Consider the following 25,768-nt stretch of genomic DNA (forward strand, 5'->3'; position numbering starts at 1 on the left):
ACAAACTGTTTGTTGAAAAGTTTGAATGCTCAACGCGCTGAAAACTTTTCGACTAATTGCATTACAAGCGGAAACGTGCAATGTATGTAGCGACACTAGATGTGTGTATGTGTATGAACTCGCTTACACACATGCACACATGCACACTCGCACACATGCTGTTGTGTGTCTGTATGGCGCTTAATTAACAGCAGCAGCAGCTGACGCGCAGCTCCTTGAGGCAGCTTCCTACTTGGGCTCATTGCTCAGCTTCCTGTTAACTTGTTCTTTTTATACCCTGTGCGGGGTATGGTACAGGGTATACATGTTGTGTAAGTAACTGACAGTTATAATGCATTTTTAAGCATTGCTCGAAGAGCTCTCGACTCCCACGAGCTTTGGGATGCCATGCAGCTGTGTGTGTAGGGCAACTGCCAGTCGTGCAGTCTTATGTAACTCTAATTGCTGTTGGTGGAAACTCGTGCTATTTATAACCAGCGAACTGTACCGAGGCAGTCGGAAGGAGCAGCCCTAATGAACAGAGCTGCTAATGAAGCTTACGCTCAGGCAGTATATATATCTAAATATCTATATGTATATGTATATTTATATGTACATAAATTGTGAAAATCTTAACCATATATATATTCATATATTGATTTCCCTAATCGATTCACAGCCCAAAATAGCCATAAAATTGGGTACTTATCGATTCTAATCGCCAATTGGCAAGCTCGAAAATTCCAACACAGCTAACTCTGCTTCCTCTTCTTCTTCTTCTTCTTCTTCTTCTTCTTCTTCTTCTAGCTGTCATGTAAATTAATAAAGCGTTAAATTATGAATAAACATTATGTTGCTGCTAATCGATGCTGACATCTTGCCACTTGAGCCATGGGGCGTGGCTGCTGGGAATTGTTTTCTAATTAGTTCGGCTTCTGTTGGCAAATGATCCTTGAGCTGCGTTTGGAGGTCGCCTGCTGCTTATTTTTTTTCCTATTTCGAGTATGTGTTCAAGCGAGTCCTTGCTGTGGGTCACATAGTCATATACACACAATGAGTGTGTTACTATGTGTGTGTGTGTGTGTGTGTCGCCTGCAGCTGACGAAAACCGCACAAATTAAATCAATAAAATCGCCCGCTTTGCCCTTGCCCTTCGACACTTGGCATGGTCGCTGTCCACTCGCTCCAATGGATGCACTTATGTCTCTTGTGTGTGTATGTCTGTGTGTGTGTTTGTGTTTGTGTCCATCAACAGCATCAGCATCATCTTTATACACTCGCTAAGGGCATTGAAGCTTAGTCATAAGAGATGTTACCCAGAGACGAGTTCTTTGAGTGCATCATGTGTATATATATATTCTATATCTATACGAACTGTGGAGCTTATAATGAACTTTTTTCCTAGCTATGTGAAAATCGTTTAAAATATTTTATTTTATTGAGAATTTTGTCGTTATTTAAAAGAAAATTTCTTGGGATTTTCTTCTTATCGAACTTATTAAGCAAAAGCTTTCCAAGAACTGGTCGTTAGACTAGGATTACTTGTTATCTGGCTTCCTTGGGAATAATTGCTTGAGATCAAATTTTTATATACAATTGTAATATCTATTTTTATTTTATTAAAAACTAAATATAGAAATTATGTTAAAAATAAAATGTAAATATTAAATATTCCAATTGAATTAGAGCATCTGCATTTCGTCTCTTTAAAATGCATATTTTTTCCATTTCCTATCCATGCTTAGAATACTTATATCTCATATCTCACACTCTCTCTGTCTCTTTCTTTCTCTTGCAGCTGGGCAATCAGGAGGCCACCTGGGTTGTGGCTGACTATATAGCCAGTGCGGGCAGCAATGAGCTGAGCGTTAGCAAGGGCCAGCAGGTTGAGATTATCGAGCCGCCCACAGCCAGTGAGCCGGACTTTTGTTTGGTCCGTTTAAATCCACAGCATGACGATTCGGCTGTACAAGAGGGTCTTGTGCCCGTTGCAGTGCTCAAACCGCCGCCAGGCGCTCACAAGCAAGGTTCGTCCGGTGGAGCAGCAACAGCAACGGCAGCCGCATCAGCAGCCACTGGAACAGGAGCCGCACAGAAGCCAAACGATATGCAGGATCAAGGTGAGTTGCTTGCGAAACTAAATGCAGATTGAGCAAACTTGTCAAAACTAAATTCATTTACTTTTGACTTTAGCGAATCGCGGCAAGGCGGATGCATTGTCTTCGTCGACCAAGCGACGCGGCTTTAGCGGGTGAGTTTCTAACTATTTTGGCTGCTTTACTATGCAAACGTGTCTCACAGAACTCAGCTCGGAAAAAGTTGTTGGCCAACTTAGCTTGACGCTGACTTGTCTTGACTTGACTATGGCCTTTGGGCCACGTCAGCATTTTAGATCGTGTCACTCTCTAAGTGACTGTTGCATAATTAATGCTCAACGGGCCATAAGCAGAGGCATGTTAAAGCTTTAAGCCTTTGGCCACGATTTTGACAGCTTCTAAATATTTAAACGCAATTGTCGCACATGTGCCCAGCTCAAATATCACGAAAAGTGGGTTGGCTTGCAAAATAGAGTCGTAGACGACTGCATGGAAATTGTCGAGCTGTCGTCTCCTGTCAGAGGGAATTCATAGTATATTATTTATGTAGCATTAATATGAATATTGTGAGTAGTCGTAAAACTTCTTGAGCGAGGATTTTCTGTCAGTGTTGAGAGAAGAGAGAGAGAGAGAGAAAGAGAGCAAATTGCAGCTTAAGGAAAATTTCATTTAAAATTTGTTAAATTTTATTTATTTATTTTTTTTTTTATATTTAAGCTGAGCTAAGCATTAACTTTTTTAATAACGACATGGAATTGAGCCCCGAATTAATTTCTTTACGAATTTAGATAAGTTAGACAAAAGCATTCCAGGATTGTTTTATTCCTAATCCTTCTTCAGCTCCAAGAAATCGTATTCTTTTTTTTTTTTTTTTTTTTTTTTTTTTGATTTAGCAATTGCTGTCAAATAGCTGAGAGTTATTGGCCCAATGGCACATTCTCACATTGAAGATAAGCGCAAAATATCTAATCAGCAATTTAGTCAAAGCAAGTTCAATATATACTAGTAGTCATTGGAAACATGAGAGAACTGAAGAGAGTTTATAAAGTCAGAGAGCTGCAGAATATGAGTGAAGTAGTTTGATGAAACCTTAGTCACAGAGTGAAGGAGAGAGAGTGATAGAGGATAGGAGGGACAGAATGAAATTTATCCCCTACAGAATTTCTACACAATAGCAATTAGCAAAATTTCGTAAACTTTCTAGCGTTTAGCTTCTCTCTGCTCCAAGTGCATATGTCCCTAACAAACTGTACTAAGCCCTTAACCTCCAGCTAGTTTCATAACAATGCTAGCAATTATTTTGGCCAAGTTTATCAAAGTGCTTGTGTGTGTGTGTGTGTGTGTGTGTGTGTGTGCGTACAGGCAAACATAATCGCTATCATGCATTGTTGATTGTCTTTCTGCTGGTCAAGGAATCAAAATGAAGTAAACAAAAAAAAAAAAAAAGTAGGAAAAAAAAAAGAAAATAAATAAAGCGAAATAAAAAACCAATTGAAAAAGCTTGTCATAAAACTTATCAGTTCGCACTCACTGCCCTCCCCCCCTCTCTCTCTCTCCCTAACTTTCTGTTCTATTGCTCAAACCTAATGCGAGCCACTGAGCTGTTCAGCCCGATAAACACAACAACAACAACAAAATTGCCGCATTTACGTAATTGTCGCATAGTAGTATAAAGTTCTCTGTAATATGCTTTAAAAGCTGCGCAGCTACACTGCAATGATTTATCATGCACTTCTTGCCCGCTTCGGGGGCTTATGCGTCATGGTGGATTAGTTGAAATATAAAAGTATGCGATAAAATTCTGAGATTAAATATATATACTTGAAGTGTTAAGCAGGCTTTAGAAAAAGTATTCTAAACATATTTTATGTGGATAGTAAAATAGAGATAATAGCATTATGATCCATTTTATTTTCTTTACTAGAAAAAATCTTATATATTAATTATTATTTTTTTTATTTTTCTATTATTATTTTTGATTTATTTAATTTAGTTTTGCAACTGCACTAAGCTATTTCATCAATTTATTAGATTTCCCAGTATTTATTCGTTTATTAAATGCTCATAGCAGCTTTACTAACATTTTGCGCTGGCTGTTTAATCGCGTGTCGTGTGCGGTTCGGGTGCTAGCTATAAAGATATAAACCCATTACACTGAGCAGCTCGACCACAACACCAACAAAGGCAACAACAACAACAATAAGATAAATACTCATAAAACCGAAAACGTAGAAAGAACTTTATTTATGCATACCCTAGTTGATTAAAATTTCGCAAGTTGGGTATATTAATAATATCAAATTGATGAATCGATGAAGATATATAGTAATACACTGGATTTATATAGCTCAGCAGAAAAAAACTTATTAATAAGAATAAGTCGAATTTCCCTTACATTTTTAATAAGAGGTAGATGAATAATTAGATTACTAATACCAACCGATAATAAAATAAAAAATAATAATAATAATTTCATGTTATCTTAAATTTCATATATCTATATAGTATATGGATAGTTAAATACCCTCTAATAGTTATCTATAATATTTAAAAAATATATTGAAATGGTATATCAACTACAGGGTATCTATCAAACGAGTACATTGCTTTTACAGTTGTTACTTTTTTTTTTTGAGAGCCCGAATACGCTCAACTGTTGCTCACAGTTGGCTTTTATTTATACTTATACTCTTTGTGTAGGTGTCTAGAGTGACGGAGTGAGAGAGAGAGAGGGACAATAGAGGGTTTCGCTCACTCTATGTTTGTGTATGTATTTGTATATCTGTTGAGGTTCTCCAGAAAGCGAAAGCCTGCTCGAGCTATAGAGAGAGCTTGTCCATGTTCTGGCTCAGTTGTTTTTGAAACGCCGGAACGCAACGTTGAGTATACGCAGAGTGTGTGTGTTGTGTAGAACTGTCTAAAGACAAGCGACGTTCGTCTTAGATAGTTTGTTGGTGTTAAGATATCTGCCACAGCCCGTTATCAGTCATGTGTAACAACAACAATAGCGCTGCCGATAAGAGCTTGGACAACGGTGCACATTTCGGGAATGGCAGTGCCAAGCCTATAAGTGATTATCGCGTTTGTCATCTCATTAGCGATGACAATGATAATAATAATATCGAAACTGTGAATCAATTAAAACGTTATTCGGCTATCCATGAGCGCCCCAAACCGCCTCAGCCGCAGCTCTTTAAGTCCATTTCATTAAATATCAATGCGAATGGCAAGGTCAATACAGTGCCCCTTCATCAACATTCAAAGACGCAAGGCTTTGCCTGCTTCTGCTGTGAACCCGTGGAGCCCCAAACGCCCACACTGAACGCCGATTATCAATCCAAAACATGGTAAAGTTTCGCTAAGTGTTTCACAATTCCTGTGAAAAGTGTCGTGAGTTTTCAATGCGTAGTTCAGCTGTTGTGTTGACGTGTTTTGTAAATCCGGTGCTAAAGATTTTGATTTGCTTGGGCCCTGTGATAAGATACCCTGATCGATATTTATCTGTTATTGCCCCCTTGAAGCCGCCTGGCAACTGCTCAAATTTTCTGACTGTTAACCCTTCTCTTAGCCCATTTCAGCAAATGCTGTTATCGCTGAGCTGTTATGCTTTAAAGTATCTGAAAATGTAATCTGTATAATTATAAGAAACCCATTTAAATTTAATTTCGCTACAATTTGATCAGTTACCAAATCACCTGCTTGAGAGATTCTCTTGAATCAATGACAAGTAGAGTTCAATTAAAATGCATTGAGCATTAAGAGTTGTTATAGAGCTGCATTAGACTCTTTGACAAAGAGCCGGTGCTTACTCGTTGCAGCTGCAGCTTTACCAAATTTGTCTTAGATGCCACTAAATTCAATATGCTTTTGTTGACCAAGCTAAAACTTGGCTAATATTCTGCATTACTTGATATGCCATTACCACAAATCAATTTAATTTGTAGGCTTACTATTCATCAGCGGCATGCGCTCTGATTGCGATCAGCCATAACGCCAGCAACTGTCAGCTTTAATCGACAGTCCATAAATTTGGTAAATTCTTTACATATTTGCCGTAGCTAGTAGTACAATCAGATGCCCTGAAAAAGTGGGCGCTGCTTATTCAGTGCTCAGTGCGGCACAATGCACAGCCTTTGTTTGACTCTGCTGTAATCCAAACTGTGCGTTTGGCCTCACGTTCAATTAGATGCCCATTCGCTATTTTATCGTGTGTGAGCGTGTGCGTGTGTGGGTGAGTGTGAGTGAGTCTGTGTGTGAGTGTGTGCTCAGCGCCATTTGGAACAGCAACAAAATTTCACTTGTATGCAATCGCAGCCAAGACGCTTCCGTCCATCAATATCAGCAGTGAATTATATATATGTATATAATATATAACACATATATATGTCTTATTTTATTTTGGTTGTTTTTGTTTGTGCAACGTTATCCAAAAAGTGACTAAGCATAAAAATGTTGGTAGTCTAGTGTTGTGAGTCGCGACTCAATCCAAAAAAAAATATAAATAAATTTATATATATATATGTATATATATAGTTGATTTATTGTCCGCGTCGTCTGCTGCCGTTGATATCTGTTTATATACTGTTTATGGATACAATGTATATATATATATAAATATATATGTTGTCTCAATTGAGCCAAGCACGTTTTGCTCTATAAATAAATACAGGAAAATACAAAGAGAATTTACCTAGCCCTAAAGTGCATTAAAAAAGAGAAAATGAAAGTTTTTAACCTAAATTGAAGATACCAAAAAAAGCAAAAAAAAGAGCTGGAAAAGCTGGGTGATATAGTTTCATTCCCGAAATTTACCAAGTTTTTCAAATATTTGTAGCAAAATTAAATTTATAGAGCAAAAGATGGCTTACATTTCATTTAAGAAAATTGCTCTAAAATCTTTTAAAAAATTACTAGGGCTCTGAAGCTCTCTACTCTATAGCTTGAGAAATATTTGAGTTACTAGAATCCTGCTTTAAACCAACTTACATGAGACTTAAGAGAAACTGCATTACAATTTTATTAACTGCAACAGGTTTATAAATAGGTATAGCAATATATGGCACACTCTCAAATTTAATGAGACGGAAATATTCGGAATATTTCAGAGTAATTACAAGTTAAAAATTGAAAATATACAAAGAGATGATTTATTAAAATTGAGCCGATGGGAACTTCCAGCTACTATCGCGTGCTACCCGCTGTTGTGAAAAACCCCTAACTATCTGTCGCTGCCCGAGTTAATAGAGGAACAATTTCTAGCCGGGTTGTAAACCGGCTTAATATTTCACACAGATGTTTGCATTAATTGCTCCAAGCGAAACCTGTTTTTCGCATGTTGTCCGATTGCAATTGCCTTTAGATTCTCATAAGCTCTTCAATCATGTATATATATATATATGGATTCTCTTCTTTTGTGAAGAAAGGGGGTGGGAACTCCCTGTAAGCAATGTGGATTAGTCAGCATGTGTTGCAGCTGGAACAGTGGAGTCGTCATTGCTGATAAGCGACAATTGAGAACATTATATATGTTCTATATAAATACGTACAGATATATATATGTACATATATATGGTATAATGCATATAGAGTTTGTGCATTAATCATACGCACTGCGGTCAAATTATTTATTTTTCTTACGCTCCCGCCACACAACTAATCAGCCACATGTAATTACGAATTTGCAGGCTTTGAAGTGCCTTGTTTGTAATTAACTTTTCGTTTGAAATTCAATTGCTAGATAAGAATATTTCATGACAATCTTATCACGATCGCAATAAGCTTTCCATATTTTTGACCAGCAATTATAAGATTGTCGCATTTTGACTCAATCAATTTCATATATATTATGATGAAAATTTATTTCATTGCTATTTTATTTCAATTTTTTTTTTCGTAATTCATCAGCTAGAGTTTCTTTTAGTTTATATGTTCCATGTGAACTCGACTTCCTTGTAAGCTACACTAAGTTGGTGTAGCTGCTTTTTTTTAGCTATATAAAGATGAATTCTTAGAATCCCTTGATTCTGTTGGCTATTTCATATAGTTTCCATTTAAATAATACGTTCAAATCAAGCCATTTGCTTAAGAACTCTTGTTCTGCCAGTTATTAAAAGAAAACTTCACAATAATCTCTGATTCTTGCTTCAGAGAAAAGTTGAGTTTTATTAGCATGATACATCTATCAATGTATAAGGTATAAATGCTTGTTCAGCATTTCCCCATTAGTTGGTCTTATATCAAAGCCTCCATAATATGATATAATAAATATTGTTATATTATTCTAACTTATTTGCTCTTAATGCAATACATTTAGCCTAAATAATTTATGCATTTGTTTATGCGGCCTTTTAAGCCTGTCCCACATCTGCTACCTTATATGGCTAGCCAAATTGTTCAGTTTCAGTTAGTTAGTTGGACATAAATTACAAAATACTTTCACAATATTTGCACACTAATTGGGCATTTCGCCTCGGCCCAGCGAACAATTTCTTTTATTGTTGTTGCTGCTGCTTGGGCTGTTGCTGTTGTTATTGAGTCAAGCTCCGAACATGAATATAGATTATTGTCAGGCCGAGCGTGGCTGGCCTGTGGAAGGACCTGCTTACCTTCTAGCTAGCCTTTGTCTCAAGCGCTCTGTCAATAAGCGCGTTTATTTGTGCAGTGGGAGTGCAGACCGGAAGCGCGGGGCTGGCCGAGGGGCGATGGCGTGGACAGCGTGTGCCAGCCAGCTCCAATGAGCTAAATGGACACATTTGCCAGTGTGCAAACATACAAACACACAGATAGGCACATACTCAAACACACACTCACATACATACACACACATATATGTACAGCTCCTCTATACAGTTTGGGCGCTGTTGCATACTTTAGGGCGAACTCATTAATACGCAGGTTCCGCCTCACACACACGCCCACATGTATATGCATACATGTGTGTGCATGTGTATTAAACGTTGCTTATTTGCCTAAAACATTACATCAGCGAAATGAATTTTGAACGTGAACGAGCACGTAATAAATTAAATACTATTTCCAGGAACCTAGCTGCCTGCCTCATTCTCTCACTCTCTCTCTCTCTCTCTCTCTGTCGCTCTATCGTATACGCTCTCTTTCGCCCTTGCCCTGTTATCGGTGTCAATGTTTATTTTTACTTTGAATTATGTTACGCTGCTTGAAAGGCGTCGCTAGCCATGCCATATAGACCCCCTCCCCCGCCTATCTTCGCTGTTCCAGCTGATGTGGGCTGCAAGCGCCGCGTAGTATGCAACGTGCTTGAAAGCAAAACATCCTGCTTTAACTAACAATGACAGTTATTATAGTAAGCAAAGAGGAAGACCTGTTCACAGAGATAGGAAAATGTCCTCTGTCTATAATTTTTTCTAGTTCATTTATAGATATGTCACTTACTTACATTGTTCATAAATTTTTCAACAGCTCAGTTAGGCTAAGGAACAGGTCACGCAAACGTTAGTCAGGTTAATGACTCTTGAACTTTGGGGCTAATGCGCATAGAGCTTGTAATGCTTTATTATTTTTGTTTTTCTCTTGTTTAATAATCTTTTACCGCAAAATGTACGCTCGCTTTGTGTTTTAACCACAACCATGCCCACATTGCATTACATGAAATGTCCCTAATGCGGTTGAAGCTAATTATAAACCTATATTTATATTTATACATGTATAGAAATACATAAATTTATTTTCTGGCCCTAAAGACCACAATTTGAGTCATAAACAAAATGGGATTTTGTGTAAAGTAAATGAAATTTATGAACTTGACAGGCTGGTCAAATGCATGAATAGGCGATGGACCATGAGAATAGCTTTAGTAGTTCAAATAGAGGGACATTGAGAAATGAAGAGAGAAAGAGTTTGAGCGAGCAAGTGAAAAGGATTTTTCATATACAGACGAAGACGAAAAGTGAAAAGTCTTTAAATAGACGAAGAGAAGAAATATTGATTAAAAATGAGGCAGAAAACTTAAAGCTGAGAGCTAACGAAAAAATAGTAGAGAGAGAGAGACCCTTAATAGAAAATGACAGTAGAAAGAGATAAAAATTCAAGGAAAATATCTATAGGAAATGAGGTAAAAGGTTTACAGAAGGCAGAAATGAATGCTGACATTAGGTAGTGGAATCTGCAGAAAAATAGAAGATAGAAAACAATAAATAAAGTAAGAGCTTAGAAAAAATTGTTTCACAATAATATAAATATTTTTGAGAAACTTTTAATATACCAGAACGAGAGAGAGTAGAAACTCAGTAATATCCTTATTACTGACTATTTAATCAAGCTATATACCATAAATAATCCCAAACAGTCTTCTCTCCTCACTCAAAGTCCTTAAAATGCCAAACATTGAAAAATACTACCGGTTTTTAATAGCATCTGACAGTTGCCCGCGTCATTAAAGAAGGTTTGATAACTGACCCACATAAAGTTAATAATTGAAAATTAAACAAAATTGGTTCTTGAGCACATAAAAAAAAGATGCTAACTTCACGCATAAAAAGTGAATGAAAATCGTTATCAAAAGAAACGAAAATTTTATGATAAGAGCTTTAAAGAACGAAGAAGCAGAAGCTGCAATCATAAAACAAAGCATTTTTTAAATGTGACCAACGAGATATTCAGAAGGCATGAAGTGTATATACAGCAAAATATTCAGGGGGAACGCAATAAATTGAGTGGCAATGAGTGCACGCTCTCTCTCTCTCTCGCTCACTCCCGCTGGCCGTGTGCCATGAACTTGGCCACACTGTGCGAATGGCGTTGGCGTCGGCGTCGGCGGCGACAAAGAGATATGCTGCTGTGCTATTGGCGACAGTCTCATGTCGGCTACGCAGCTGGACAGCCAATTTGCCAAGGGGTCGGGTGTTTTACTTTTAATTGCGTATACGACGCGTTCTCCCCAACGCGCGCGCACACACACACACACGCATACGCACATACACCCACAAACAGCAAAGTGGCACAATGGATGAGCTCGTGCACAATGCCACCGCGATACGCATGTTCCTGTAAAACTGATCCCTTCGATTCGCTAGATCCAAGTGTAATAAATAATCATGGATTTTCTTTCGCTTTTCTCGTTATCCCTTGCAGGCGCAAATGGATACCGCAGCCGCTGCGTAAGCTCTCGCAGAGCAAAGTGGAGAAATCACCCAATGAGAAGGCGCTCTTGAAGAAGCCCTCGGAGAAGAATCTGAGAGTGAGTATTATTTATAACACACAATAATATTTATCTATATATATGTTTAAAATACCATATAGATTAATATAATAAATGCTTCAATATACATATAATATAAAACGCTTTCTGCTTTCTAGCTAACACAGAAGCACACCGAGGAGCTTGCCGAGCAGACGAGCAGCGGCGCCAGCGGAAGCGTTGGCCAATTGCCATCGCAATTCCCCAATGTAAGCGCACAGCAACCGGACTTTGAGGCCGAGGAGGAGGCCGGCTTGGAGCTGCCACCGCCCATGAAGCCCATACAGGAGCCGCATTTGATTGCCAATGGACCGCCCGCATATCCCAAGGATCTCAAGGAGAACGCTGCCAATTTGGTGAGTGTTTCAATGTGGTTTTACTTATATATATATATATATATATATATATATCTTCTTTTTTTTAACATCTGTATATATGTATTTATATATCAGAGTCTCACTCAGAGGTTTTTTCGGCCACATCTTTCTTGTATTGTCCTTGTGCATATATCGATATTGTGGTTAAAGTATTGTCTATAGTTAGCTACATATGTGTGTGGTTTTATGGGTTTCTATAAATATATATTATATTCGCATTTATAGCCTAGGTAAATTAAATATATTATAGATTTTACTCAAATCTACAGTAGACAATATTCATTTAAAATGTTTCTCAAATAGAAATTATTATTGTCCGAAAAAGTCTTTAAAGATGGTTTATTAATTAATGTTTTCATTTAATTGACTTCAGTCAAGAAACTCATCAGAATTAAAAATATATAAATATAAATCAGAATCACATAAAAATTTTATTACAAAAGAAAAATATAGCAATTATTTGTGTGTTAATTTTAAGTGCCGATGATGGGGTTATTAAATTTTTTTTTTTTTTTTTTTTTTTTTTGTGTAAGGGACTTTAAAGTTATCTTAGAAATTATTTAAGAAACTATTTTAGTATTTTAAAAATTTTCATTTCAGTTTAAATTAATGAATTCTTCGCATTCAAAGCAAAGTGCACGTAGAGAGTTTTAGAGCAGTACGAAATCCATTCACTTCTTGCCTTTGCACTCATTTCTAATGCTAAGCACACGGCTCGTAGCAGCATCCCCGAGCAGCCGCATCAGTTTCCTTTAGAACTGTGCTCTCAATATATAAACAGTTTGTGAATTTTTTGGCTGTTGATGTTGCTGTTGCTTTGCATCTTGTGGCCTTTGTGTGCTTGTGTTTGTTTGTTTTGGTCTTTAGCATGTTTGTTTAAATGTGTATTTCCCAATACAAATCAAAACAGTTGCCACAAACACAGCCACAGATGTAGCCACAGCAGCGGCCACAGCCACAGCCACTGGCTAGAGCTAGAGAGAAAAGCAAGGCACAGACACACACACGCACACACACACACACACACACACAGACTGACGCGTCATGGAGCTCTTGTGCTTGGGCAATCCGAGCACGAGTTGCCTTTGCTCAATTAGAAAGCATTGCAAATAAAGCAGATCTCAGCAGGTGGTGTCGGCGGTTGGGTGGTGCCACCTTGCCCATAAATGCGCCACTTTATATTGTTTACACACTCATCAAGAGCAACTGAGAATGACGATGGGGTGGGATGGAGGGAGAGGGCAGGCGATTGGACAATGCGGGCGAGGGAGGACAGACAGAGGTAGGAAAGAATACTTAGATGGATGCTCAACGCCAGCTACAATAAGGAACAGCAACAACAATAACAACAACACAGAGACACACACACACACACCACGTAATAAACGACGCATAAATTTTGCGCAGTCAAATTAGCTGGCAAAACGCTTTGTGGCTGAATTTCACATTCAGATTTAGTTGTATATGAGTGGGTGGGTGGGTGGTTAGGGTGGTTTTAAGGTGCTTCGACTGTGGTTTGCTCACTTCATTTGCATTGTGTCTGGTGTACTTTACTTTTAGACTAAGTTGCCACTAAATCTCTGTGCGCTTTATTAGCCGGAAATGTGAAAAGAAAAACACCATTTGTCATGCCAATGGAGGGAAAATGTGAAAAGTAAAAAATATATTTTTGTGTGTGGGCCACTGTGAGAATTCAGAAGAATTAATGTGGGAACATATTGATTCTTTAGTCAGGTATTTAAATTGAAAATAGAAATACACAGAGATGAATATGGCTTATGAGATCTTTGGGTAAATGAGTGGGGAATGTGCAGGGCATATGACATGATTTTTAGGGGAGATTGATTTATTTGAGTTTGATAAAATGTATGATATATGTGTATTACCATAGCAAGTTGATTAGATGACTTAATTAAATCCGAAGTTCCCACTTATCTCACTCTACTTCTTTTAACTTCTTGTGCATTAATCTAATATGATAATCTCTTACTCCTTAATCCCCTCAACTCTTTTCATATGTAACATATTCTCTGCTTGTATTGAATTTTCATTCTTCGAGCTTAAATCCTCCAACTCATGTCTTATCTCCTTTTTCTACCTTATATAATCAATCCCATCTTTCCCATATTATACTATTTATATTTATTTCATCTAAATGATATCTTAGATAGAGTATCTGTTGGTCATTTTTTTAAACTCTGCAATTGAGATTGTCAATTTCGGTTTTGATATTTTTGGACACTTGTTGAAGTTCGGGCGCAAATCAATGACATATCCATTACGATTAGCTCTTGAGAAATGCTCTAATGCTGAATGTCGCCATATTGTCTTTAGATGCCATTAACAAGACAAGGCAATGACTGCTCTCCCCCCCTCTCTCTCTCTATCTCTGCCTCTATGTGTATGTCTGTGCGTGTTTGTGTGTGTGACGGCAATGCGACTTATGTCGCCATTTGGACGCCGTAGACGACGTTGCCTTCATTTTCATCAATAAATTTAATGTCGTCTGTGTCTGTTTTTCTTTTATCCCTCCCCTTCGCTCTCTTGCTCCCAGTCTGTCTCTCGCTCATTTTCTATTTTATGGCTTATTAGCTGAATTTAATGTAAATTCGCATTACCTTGTAAAAATTTTTGCTTGGTTTTTTTTTTCATTTCTTTTTGTTGCTATTTTGAATTTAAAATTTGTTTTTTTTTTTTCTGTTTTGCTTTTGAGTTTTTGTTGCTTTTCCGTCTGTTTGTTTATCTGTCTTTCGGAACAGGGGTGTGAACTTATTGTTGTTAACCCAGTTAGGTCGGCTAGCATATTTGTATAGTATTATTATTATCGATGCATTGTTGTTGCTGTGTGTTAACTCGTTTTACTTTTTGGAAACAATTGGCAATTGGGTTTTCAGGCTGTCTTACCTTTGTTTAGTTGCCCCTGCCCAAAGTTATATTTCTTATTTATATATTTACATATCCATTAAATTTTAATAGTCCCTTGTTCCTGTTCTTGTTTTCGTTCTCTTTTTTTTCGCTCTGACATCAGCCAATTGCAAACTTCGCCTTGAGTAGCTGCCACGCCCCGCTACAGGCCACCCTCTTGACCTAATTAGACGCGGTGGCAAACGCATTTGGCAACGTTCTTCATTATCCATGTTAAATTCAATGCTTGCTCTTATCAGAATCGCATAATCCAATTAGGAAAACGCACGAATTAAATGTCTGACCTTCAAGTGCGCCAATTCCATAGAACTTCAATTTGTTTAAGTGATTCAACAGCAAGAAAGGGCCCCAAGCTGTTTTTAAAATAGTCTTCAAAGTACTTGCATTTATTTCCACTCAGAATTACTTAACTCTTCTGCCACTAAATTGTCGTAAAAGCACTTAAACTATATTATTTATACAGGGTATATTATGACGAAGGGCACTTCGATGCTTGACATACTCAAACTGATTAAATAATACAAATTTAATGCTGCTAAGGGGTCAATGCATAAACCAGGGTATTATGAATATTTATACATTAAAATGTTTGCTCTGTATATTAATTTATGTTGAATTTTATTTTATGAATTGTTACCGCTTTTCACCCTTTCAAACAAATGCTGATATGATGATAATGATAATGATATACAATCATTATAATTATTAATCAGTTGTAAACTTATTGATTTACGGGGTGTGCGATAGTTAAAGAGTGCTGTATATCTTGAATAAAACATTATCAAACAAATTACAGGGTATATGCTTGTTAAGAAGCATTTTGCTTGTGAGTTGCTTTCATATTAGTATTTTATTAGTTGTATCTGTTTGATATAAGTTTTAAGGTGTGTATGTTTTCATCTAGGATATTTGTTAGTCTGGCCAAAAATTTGCTTAGTAAAATTTTCGATATTTTATTATTATTAACTTAACTTAAATTACAAACTTCCCATAGATTGAAAAATTTGTAGATTTGGAAATTGCTTAGCATTTTCCAGGGTATAAGTTAGTCGCTCATTGTTTTCTAGTATATTTTCTTTGATATTGTAGGTGTTTTTTAATGTATGCGTTTAAGAATTTATACACACAATAAAAGCGACAAGCCTATGTAAGAACCGCGCGCTCTTTCTTCTCACTCTCGCTCGGCACTCTACACCCTACACTCTCACCCTCTCTCTTTCTCTCTTAGTCTCCCTCGGGCTCTCTCTCTGTCTGCTTGCTCAATTGTATATTCAATACAATTATTTTAACGCTTGTCCACAATTTGCGAAGCGTTGATTGAGAGTTTCTTTGATTGCTGTGCGGGTGTGCTTGAGTGTGTTGTGAGCGAAATTGTGTGCGTGTGTATGAGTACAAACACAAACACAAACACACATACAAATTATGCGTACCAACTACACACAGGTCATATAGTCAGTTAGTTATTTAGTTGGCGTTCGGATGTGCAGTTCGTTTCGTGTCATGAATTTGGGCTCTTGTCAAAATGACAAACAGATCCCCAATCCTTATAAAGAGTGCAACAGCAACGCTGAAAAATTAAAATTTTATTATAGACTATTATACGAAATCGGCGCGTGATAGCCAGATAAAGAAGAGGAAGAAGCGCGAGAAGGAAGAGGAGATAAAAATAAAATTCATAAATAAAAGCGAAATATTGAAAAATATAAACACGTGCGATGAGCTGCTTTCTGCGCCTATTCGTAAGTCTGAAATGCAGCGAAATGCAAGCAAAAGTGCATAGTCGAATTGTGTGTGACTAGCAGATACCCTAAGTTTATTTAGAAGTGTAGAAATGTTGTCGGATGTGCGTGTGAAAAAGAAGAAATATTGTGAGAAACTGTTTTTAAAACCTTCTAGAAAGGTAGTCGACTGTGTGTGACTAACAAATACCCTAAAATTAATGGGATACTGTGTTTATGCCTGACTGGCAAATACCGTAAATGACCTAAATGACGAAATGTAGTTGAACAAAAGTGAAGTTTTGTAAAGAAAAAACGACATAAATAAGCATTGACCTGTGTCTGGATCATGAGATATAAAGTCAAAAAACATTTCGGTTAAAGCTTACTCTGAATACTTATTTGCTAGATTTTAATCTGATGCCAGAAATCTGATTTCAAAGTTTCTAGTTGATGTCGAAAATGTGCCCAAGTTTGTGAAATGTCTAAGGATCTTATACGCTGAACAATGTTGTTTATGTTTTATACCCCTTGCTTATTCTACTACATCTAAAAACCAGTTTCAATATACAGGGTATATTTATTCATATAGCATTCTATAAGAAAATATCGTAATACACCTCAAGCAAAATACACGTAATTTCAGACGCTGATGACTCGTGGCTTGGTCAAACGCAAATCTTATCGCAAAATACACAAAAGCAGGCAAAAATACGGTGTTATGAATATATATATATCTCAAACTATATATGTATATTCATATATATACACACTTTGAACCTAAAAGAAACCCAAAAGGCAACAAGCGCTTTTTACACAATTTTTATCTGCAATTTGCAAGCTGACAAAAGTCAACAAATATTGGCTCAGTGTATATTGTGTTTACCATTTGACAGCTTTTGCCTTTAAGCCTATGTATGCAATGATTATTGCTTAAACATTTTTGTTAGTTGATTTTTATATATGAGAAATAAACCTTAAAAATAAATCTCTGATTCAATAACTTTGTTTAGAAAAGTAAATAAATTTCCCATTGAAATGAAAATGAAATACAAAAATTTGATTATTGACGAATACGCAAATAACGTACTAAAAATGTGAGAATATCTCAAAGAATAAACACTAAACAATTGCATATTTTTGCATACAGTGGACTCTCGAATTAGGGTACTTCTTAAAAAAAAAACTTCTCTTTGTATAAAACTTAAAATAATATTTTTGCAAAAAAAAAAAAATAATAATAATAATAATAATCATAATAATTAATAAATAAATAAATAATATTGATAAAAAAATATTATTTTAAAATAAAATATAAATACACATAAAAACAACGTTCTTTAAAATTTCTAAAAAAAAAATATTTATATATATTTAATATAAACTAAAATTTTTGTAGAATTATTCTTTATTCTAAAAATTAAAATCAAATATAGAAATATATCACATAAATAAAAATAAAGTACTGTGAAACTTCTAACACAAATATTTAATATAAACTAAAATTTTTGTAGAATTATTCTTTATTCTAAAAATCACAATTTTTTAATTCAATGGAATATATTATAAAAGCCACTTTTTATTCAGGCCATCTAGACAGTATTTTGTATTTTGAAACTGTTTTGCCAGCCCTAATATAAACACCTGCTGTTTGCTATTTGCCTGCTGATGATGATATTTGTTTACAGCGAAAACGGGCAGAACTTCCAGCTCGACGTGTAGTCTTACCTGTAGTTTGTGTTCGCATTCGCATTCACAGTAAAAAAAAAAAACAACCTTCTTCATGCAAATATGCGAATTCCTTGGCCCTAGCCGAGGCGCAGTTCAGAGAAAAGTTTTTTAATTAGAGCCCGTTGGAAAATCAAGTTTCAATTGAGTTTACCATATTTGCATTTCGAGTGGGCAGCAGCTGTTGCCAGTTGCAAGTTGCAAGCTGAAAGCTGCATCAACTGCTTGTGTATCCTGTTTCTAATGCTGGTTTCCCGTTACATTTCTTGTTTCTACTTGCAGACAAGCACGGGCAAGATAGAGGGCAATCCGCTATCGGAAATTGAACAAATTGTCAGAATGAGCCGCGTAAGTACAGTTGAAGAACTTGAATCGACATTGTAAGACTTCGAGTGCATTCTAACTTTTCGCAACTTGACAGGAACAACACGAATCGAACAGCCGCGTCGATGGCAGTGCGGCAGGTGAGGCTGGCGGCGAGGGCGCCGCCATAGACAATGCGGCCACCAATGGACGTGCCCATTCAAATGCCGAATTGGGATTTGTGCAGGATAACAATGACAAGGTAAGCATCGCATACTATATATCCACCAACTGAACAAAAGAAACGCAAACTAAGCGAAATTCATTTATAGAACAAAACAGATCCCAGCGATAGCAAAACGAGCGCTCTCAACAGACGTCAATTGGCTTTAAATGAGCTGGTGGCTACCGAGGAGTCGTATGTCCAGGATCTGTCCAAGATAGTCAATGGGTAAGTCAAAGTGAATCAAAGTTGCCTCAAGCTGCAATTTATAATGTGTATCGAATTTCCTTTGCAGCTACATGGAGGAAATACACAACAAAGACATACCGAGACCTGTGGACTTGTTGGGTGGCAAAATGGATTTGGTATTCAATAATATCAAAGAGATCTACGAATGGCACAGAGAGTGAGTTAAACATATATATAACATGCTTGAATTATTGTTAACTAACTACAATTCTTAATTTTTTTTTTGCTTTTAGTAAATTTTTGATACTGTTGCGCCAGTGTCAAAAGTCACCAGCTGAGTTGGGCCCGCTCATCGAGAGCTCTGCCAAGAAGTTCACCATGTACTATTACTTCTGCAGCAATAAGCCTTTATCGGAGTTTATAGTCAATGCGCATTATCAGTATTTCGATCAGATACGCCAGAAACTGGGACATCGCATGGATGTAAGTGCAACTGGTCTAAATAATAGATAAAACATTAATTTCGATCTCTGTTTTTTGGCAGTTGAGCACGTTGATCATAACGCCTGTGCAGCGCATCACAAAATACGTGCTGCTGATCAATGAGATACTGCGCGAAACGAAGCGAGCGGGTCTGCAAAACGAGGTGGCCACGCTGATGAAGGCTAGCGAGCAAATGAAGGATGTGGTTAAGAAGGTCAACGACATGATGATGGTGCTGCGCGGACTGCAAGACTTCGATGGCGAGCTTACGGCCCAGGGCAATCTGTTCCTGCAGGGCACACTCACCTGTGCCATCGATGCGGGCCAGAAGCAGCGCGAGCTGCAGGTCTTTCTATTCCAACAGGTCATCATTTTTGCGGACATACAAAAGCAAAAGACGCAGTTTAGCAGTCCCGTATTCAAATATCGTACGCATATACAGGTGAGCTAGATCAAATTCGAATAGAATTCGAACTATTGTGAATATTAATTGATTCTCTTCTAATGACAGCTGAATCACATGCAGTTGCACAGTCTGAAGGATAGCTCGTACAGTTTTCGTATCAAATCGACGGATCCAAATAAGCCACCCGTTTCGATTGAGTGCCGGGCGAGCTCGGAGGCCAGCTACAACGAGTGGTTGGACACGCTGAACAAGATAGTCAAGCAGCAGAACGATTTAATATTACAGCTTATCAATCCACTCAGCAAATGAAACACACACATACACACCACAGCCACCACACACACGCGCAGTGTTGAATTCCAAAAGAAAACAAAAGTTATATAAGAAAAGTACTGCAATCTATGCTGATTGTAGTTTCCTTAGAAAATACAAAACAACATGTTTTGGGTCCATCCGTAAAAAAGAAAACAAGAGATAAAAGAAAATCAAATTTCTAGTGAGCGCTCCGCCTCGCAATTTGTCTGATTCACACACACACACACACACACACCAACACACACATACTCAAGTCCTAATTTGTATGTAGCTTGTAATTTATTTATTTTTGTTCATGCTCCAATTATTATTTTACATGTACGAGGGCTGTTTGAAAAATTTCCGAATGATGTGAAAGAAACAAACAAAAGGAACATTTAAGTTATTTAAATTAATATATAATTTCTTTAAATGCCAATCGTTTAAACTATGCTTGTACTGCTTCCAAAACTGTTTTTTTTTACGATTTTTCTTTTTTTGTGTTAAATGCAAAGCAAAAGTATTATATGCTCAAGAATACGTATATATGACTATAAATAATATATATGATGTGCATTTCTTAAATTAATTTCCTATTTTCAAAATACTTTTACTTTATTTTTTATATATTATACATTTATACTTTTCCTACAAAGAAATTACTCACAATCAAAAAGCAATACACGAAATACTTAAAAAGAAATCAAAGTAAACAAAACATAAGAAGAAAATCAAATCAACAAAAACAAAACAAAATCCAACCAATCACAATTTATATACATATAATATATATATATAAAAGTTAAAGTATTTAATGGGTACGTTTAGTTTTAGGTTCATTTGCATGTTTAGTTATTTAATTAATTTAACTAAATCGAGGTGATTTCTGTAATTATCTTTAAACATAATAAGAATAACAAAACAGTGCAAGAAACATTTTAAAATTAATTTAAGTTTGCTTTAAATTATGTTTATATGAAAAAAACTTACACGTATTTGTACTTTATACATATATACGTCTATTTTTAATATATATAAAATATTTAAGCTTTAAAAGTAAATCAAAAGAAAAAAACAGAATAGACATTTTCAGTTTTTAATTTAATTAAAGAATAAAAGTAAATAAGCATTAAATCTACTCAGATATGAAAAGAAATTTTGTTTTAATTTTTATATTCGCTCATTATGATTTTATTGTTTTAAACATCATTCTTATACACTATCCCACACTCATTCACAACTGTCAGCCCCAATGTTTATTATATATAATGTATGTTATATATATTTCTAATCTTAATAAGTTTTTGATCTTAAAGTGAAAGGTAACAAAAGATATATTTTTTTTAATTAATTAAAATATGGTTTTAGACAGATAACTTGACAGAGTATTTATCTATAATATCTGTCTTCGGTGTGCGTTATAGTTTTCTTAGTTAGATAAGTCGTTTCTAGGGGCATGTACAGAATAGTAGCGTATGCGATAAGTCAGCTTAAGTCACGTTGGTTTGACAGTTAATATATATATATACACTCATATATCGGTCAAGTCAAATACACATTAAAATGGACCAGGATTTGATTAAATGTATAAAAAAAAAAAAAAGAAAAAAAAAAACAGAAACAAAATGCACTTGAGAAAGTTACTAAACGGTTGTTTAAACGATTTCATTTTATAATCAGTTTCTTAATACATATATATTTTAAAACACACACACAGATGCATACACACACACCGTGAACTTATCTGATCAGCAAAGAAATGAAGAAAAACACATATATCAAGCATAAATTTAAACAATAAATATTTAGCATAGCTAAATACGTCAGCGATTGAAGAAGTTTTTGAAGACAGAGAAAAGCGTTTGAAATGTATTTTTTTACATATTTGTGAAATGAACCTCCGGCATTAATGATGAATATTGATGATAATGATGAACGATAATGATTAAATCTTAAAGAGAAACGCACATTGAACAACAAATTTAGCGGCCACATCTTTTTCTACATCTTTTGCACCGTACACAAAAAAATACACTGAAAAAAAAAAAATATTAAATAACATATTGATACATATATCTCTTAACATGAATTCTATGTAACATAATTGAATTATAAATTATGCAACTTATTACTTAAAACTTATTGTTGTACTTTAAATAAAAATATAAAAAAGTAAAACTGTTACCAAAGTAGGAGGAAATGGGGGGAAGTTCGATAGATAATTGTGGTAAAAATTTTTGGTGTGCGTATTTTTATGTATAATAAATATACTTGATGTATTGAAGCATTGATTATAGTAAGAGCATCAAATAATCGTGTTAATCTGTGTTTTAGCCAAGTAAGCAAATAAAATGCCGATATAAACAAAAAAAAAAAAAACAAATAAATCAGCAAGAACAAAAACAAATTGCAAACAAAACAGCAACATATATATTTATAGTATATATATATTTATCGAAATACAAATTGTATGTACCCAAAACAAACATAAGCATGTAATCTGAATTTAAAATTTTCAAAAAGCGTAATAAATGAAAATGTAGAACACAATTTATGAATATTCAATTTCTAACGAACATTTCAAATTGTTTGCTTAAATAACGTAGCAGTCAGCTTTTGGCTGACTGCCGGCAAAGTAGAGTGAGTATATGTATCAGTGAGTAACTTGGCGGGGTGGTATTTTGAGCAGGTTGGCATCTCTTCGAATTCTGCCAAGTAATGCAAAAGCGTCGCAGCAGCAGCTGCAAGGAAATTCAATAGATTTTCATTTCACAATTTGTTAAAAATAAAAACATAAATTTTGTTGCAAGTTATGGAAGAGCTACGCAAGCATTTATCAAAGGTAAACGTACCGTGTGGCAATCCACCAATTTACAAAGACGAGTGCGTCTTCTCCTACGACAACCCGGAGACGCCGACGGGCCTCTACGTCTGCCTGCAAAGCTTCCTCGGCTTCGGGGAGGCGTACGTGAATGAATATGCCGCTAAGACCGGAAATGTTGTGTTTTTGCACATTAAACGCGAGCGGAAACTGAAGGATGGCGAGTCCAATGTGAAGGCGCAGTTGGACGAAGCGGAAGCCGGGCCGGAGCGAAAAATTACGCGTCTTGCCATTGGCGTCGAGGGCGGTTACAATGAGACTGATTTGGCTAAGAAGTACGAGATTAAGGATACGTACAGCATTGTGGTGGCCCCCCATCTGGATAAGAAGCTGCCCTATCCAGATCCCGAGCTGCCCATGCGAGTCACCCAAGCGGTGGAGGCAATCATTGAAGCAGATTCTGCCATAGCAAAGCTCGAGAAGGCCACACTCACCGGTAAGCTAAAGCATTAGTCATCAACTCTAAAACAGTGACTGGAGACATTTGAAACAATAACTTCACACTTGTATCGGTGCAAATATTTGCCCCTACTATGATTGAGTGCGACGGCCTCTACTCTTATTCGCTTGCACCACATACGCTCTGCGTTTGTTTATCCTCAATTGCTCGAGCGCAATAAGATCGAGGACGATGGCTGCTGCTCTTATTCGCTCGCACTGCAGAACATTTTATTTACTTACAGTCAATTGCTCTTTGATATGTATGTGTGAGTGAAGAAGACGCTCATATCGAATTTCGCTGATTGGCCATTTATAAACTGAAGCTAGTCTCACATCTCTGATTAATCTTGAACATCGTTAAACTAACTTGACCATCTTTGCAGGCACATGGGATGGTGAGGTGCGTCAGGCCTCGAAGTACGCAGAGAATCTTCAACAGCTGGACAATGGAAAGAAGATACCGCCAGCTGGCTGGCAGTGCGAGAAATGCGATCTGACCAACAATCTGTGGCTGAATCTAACAGACGGCTCCATCCTATGTGGACGCAAGTTCTTTGATGGCAGCGGAGGCAATGATCACGCTGTAGAGCATTATCGAGAGACTGGCTATCCGCTGGCCGTTAAGCTTGGTACAATTTCGGCCGATGGCAAATCGGATGTATTCTCCTATCCGGAGGACGATATGGTCTTAGATCCGCACTTGAGCAAGCATTTACAACACTTTGGCATCAATATGGCGGCCATGCAGAAGTGTGAGAAATCCATGGTCGAGCTGGAGCTGGAGATTAATCAGCGCATTGGTGAATGGTCTGCGCTGACGGAGAGCGAGAGCGAGCTGCAACCGCTGGCCGGACCTGGCTATACGGGCATGCGAAATCTGGGCAACTCCTGCTACATAAACAGCGTGATGCAGGTGCTCTTTGTCATCCCTGATTTCCAGAAGCGTTTCGTTGGCAGCGGCGCCGATCAGTACTTCAAGAGCTTTCCCAGTGATCCGGCCAATGATTTCAATATACAGATGGCCAAACTGGGCAATGGATTGCTGTCGGGAAAGTACAGCAGCTTAGTGGGCAACACGCTGGACATGGAGCACATGACGGGCATCTCGCCGGCCATGTTTAAGAATATTGTGGGCAAGAATCATCCCGAGTTTAGCACCAAGCAGCAGCAGGACGCCAATGATTTCTATTTGCATTTGTTAACACTGCTCGACCGCAACTCCCGCAATCAATTCAATCCGGCGGATGCTCTCAAATTCCAGCTGGAGGATCGTGTCGAGTGCATGGCCAGTCACAAGGTCAAATATAAGACACGTGAGGAGTACAGCTTCCGACTGCCGATTCCCCTTGAGCAGGCCACCAATCTGGATGAGGTGCGCGAGTATCAGGAGCGAGAGCAGGCAGCACGAGCTAGTGGGCAACGTTTGCCGGATCGTGAGCTGGTGCGGCACAAGGTTCCGCTGCAGGCATGTCTGGAGCGTTTCTTTGGCAACGAGATCATCGACCAGTTCTATTCGACGGCCATAAATGCCAAGACGACGGCCAAGAAGACGACGCGCATGGCCACCATGCCGGATTTCTTGATGATTCATCTGGGCAAATTTACGCTCGGCGATGATTGGGTGCCCAAGAAGCTTGATGTGTCTGTGGATATGCCGGATGAGCTGGATCTTAGTGTCTGGCGCTCGACTGGACCTCAACCAGGAGAGGAACTACTGCCTGAACCTGCAGCTGCAGCGTCCCCAGCGTTTGTTTTCGATGAGAATGTGATGTCGGAGCTGGTCAACATGGGCTTCCCACAGGAGGCATGCAAACGCGCCTGTTTCCATACGCAGAATATCGGACTGGAGGCTGCTTCCAATTGGCTAATGGAACACATTGCCGATGCGGATATCTCCGATCCATTCGAGGTGCCAAATAATCGCATTGGTGATGGCGCCGCCTCCGCCTTCGTTGCCAATCCCGAGTCACTGGCCATGCTCATGAGCATGGGCTTTGGCGAGCGTCAAGCGACGGCCGCCCTCAAGGCCACCGATGGCAATGTGGAGCGAGCCACCGACTGGATCTTCTCGCATGCCGACGCCGGCATTGATGATGCGCCAGCGGCTGCACCAGCCTGCACTACAGCCGCCACAACTGCAGCGGGGAGCTCTTATCGCGATGGGCCCGGAAAATATAAATTGGTGGCGTTCATCTCTCACATGGGCACCTCTGCCCAGGTGGGTCACTATGTCTGCCACATACGCAAACAGGGCGAGTGGGTGATCTTCAACGACACCAAGGTAGCCAAGTCACAGAATCCACCCAAGGATCTGGGCTACCTGTATCTGTATATGCGCGATGAGTAAAGCAGCGGCAGAATTTGAGATGATCTCCCCCAAGCAGCAATTCTTAGGATTTGTATGAATTATATAAAATATAAGCATATATAAATATATATAAATGAAAGATGAAATAAAGGCAAAGCATCCGCAACAGCAACAACCCCAGAATCTATCAGCGAAAGTCCAGT

General features: G+C 37.6%; 2 protein-coding genes across 9 annotated transcripts in view; both read left to right on the plus strand.

The window, feature by feature from the left end:
- Positions 1-22,322, plus strand: part of trio (trio Rho guanine nucleotide exchange factor) — a 50,503-nt gene extending 28,181 nt beyond the window's left edge. For all 8 annotated transcript variants that reach the window (XM_089467713.1, XM_089467714.1, XM_089467715.1 and 5 more), the window contains exons 7-17: positions 1,778-2,099; positions 2,173-2,230; positions 11,184-11,289; positions 11,409-11,645; positions 18,320-18,385; positions 18,459-18,602; positions 18,673-18,791; positions 18,859-18,969; positions 19,046-19,235; positions 19,297-19,677; positions 19,747-22,322. In XM_089467713.1, coding sequence (XP_089323839.1) covers positions 1,778-2,099; positions 2,173-2,230; positions 11,184-11,289; positions 11,409-11,645; positions 18,320-18,385; positions 18,459-18,602; positions 18,673-18,791; positions 18,859-18,969; positions 19,046-19,235; positions 19,297-19,677; positions 19,747-19,950 — 1,938 coding nt within the window. In that variant the 3' untranslated portion in view covers positions 19,951-22,322. The remainder of the gene's footprint in view (positions 1-1,777; positions 2,100-2,172; positions 2,231-11,183; positions 11,290-11,408; positions 11,646-18,319; positions 18,386-18,458; positions 18,603-18,672; positions 18,792-18,858; positions 18,970-19,045; positions 19,236-19,296; positions 19,678-19,746) is intronic.
- Positions 22,323-22,603: 281 nt separating this feature from the next.
- Usp5 (ubiquitin specific protease 5) lies at positions 22,604-25,740 on the plus strand. Its single transcript, XM_018006781.2, has 2 exons — positions 22,604-23,252; positions 23,641-25,740. Exons 1-2 carry the CDS (start codon positions 22,748-22,750, stop codon positions 25,602-25,604), a joined length of 2,469 nt encoding a protein of 822 aa, XP_017862270.1. The 5' UTR covers positions 22,604-22,747; the 3' UTR covers positions 25,605-25,740.
- Positions 25,741-25,768: the final 28 nt, after the last annotated feature.

Source organism: Drosophila arizonae, chromosome 4 (assembly GCF_054131065.1).
Source record: "Drosophila arizonae isolate 15081-1271.41 chromosome 4, UAZ_ARI_1.0, whole genome shotgun sequence".
Classification (NCBI taxonomy): Eukaryota; Metazoa; Arthropoda; class Insecta; order Diptera; family Drosophilidae; genus Drosophila; species Drosophila arizonae.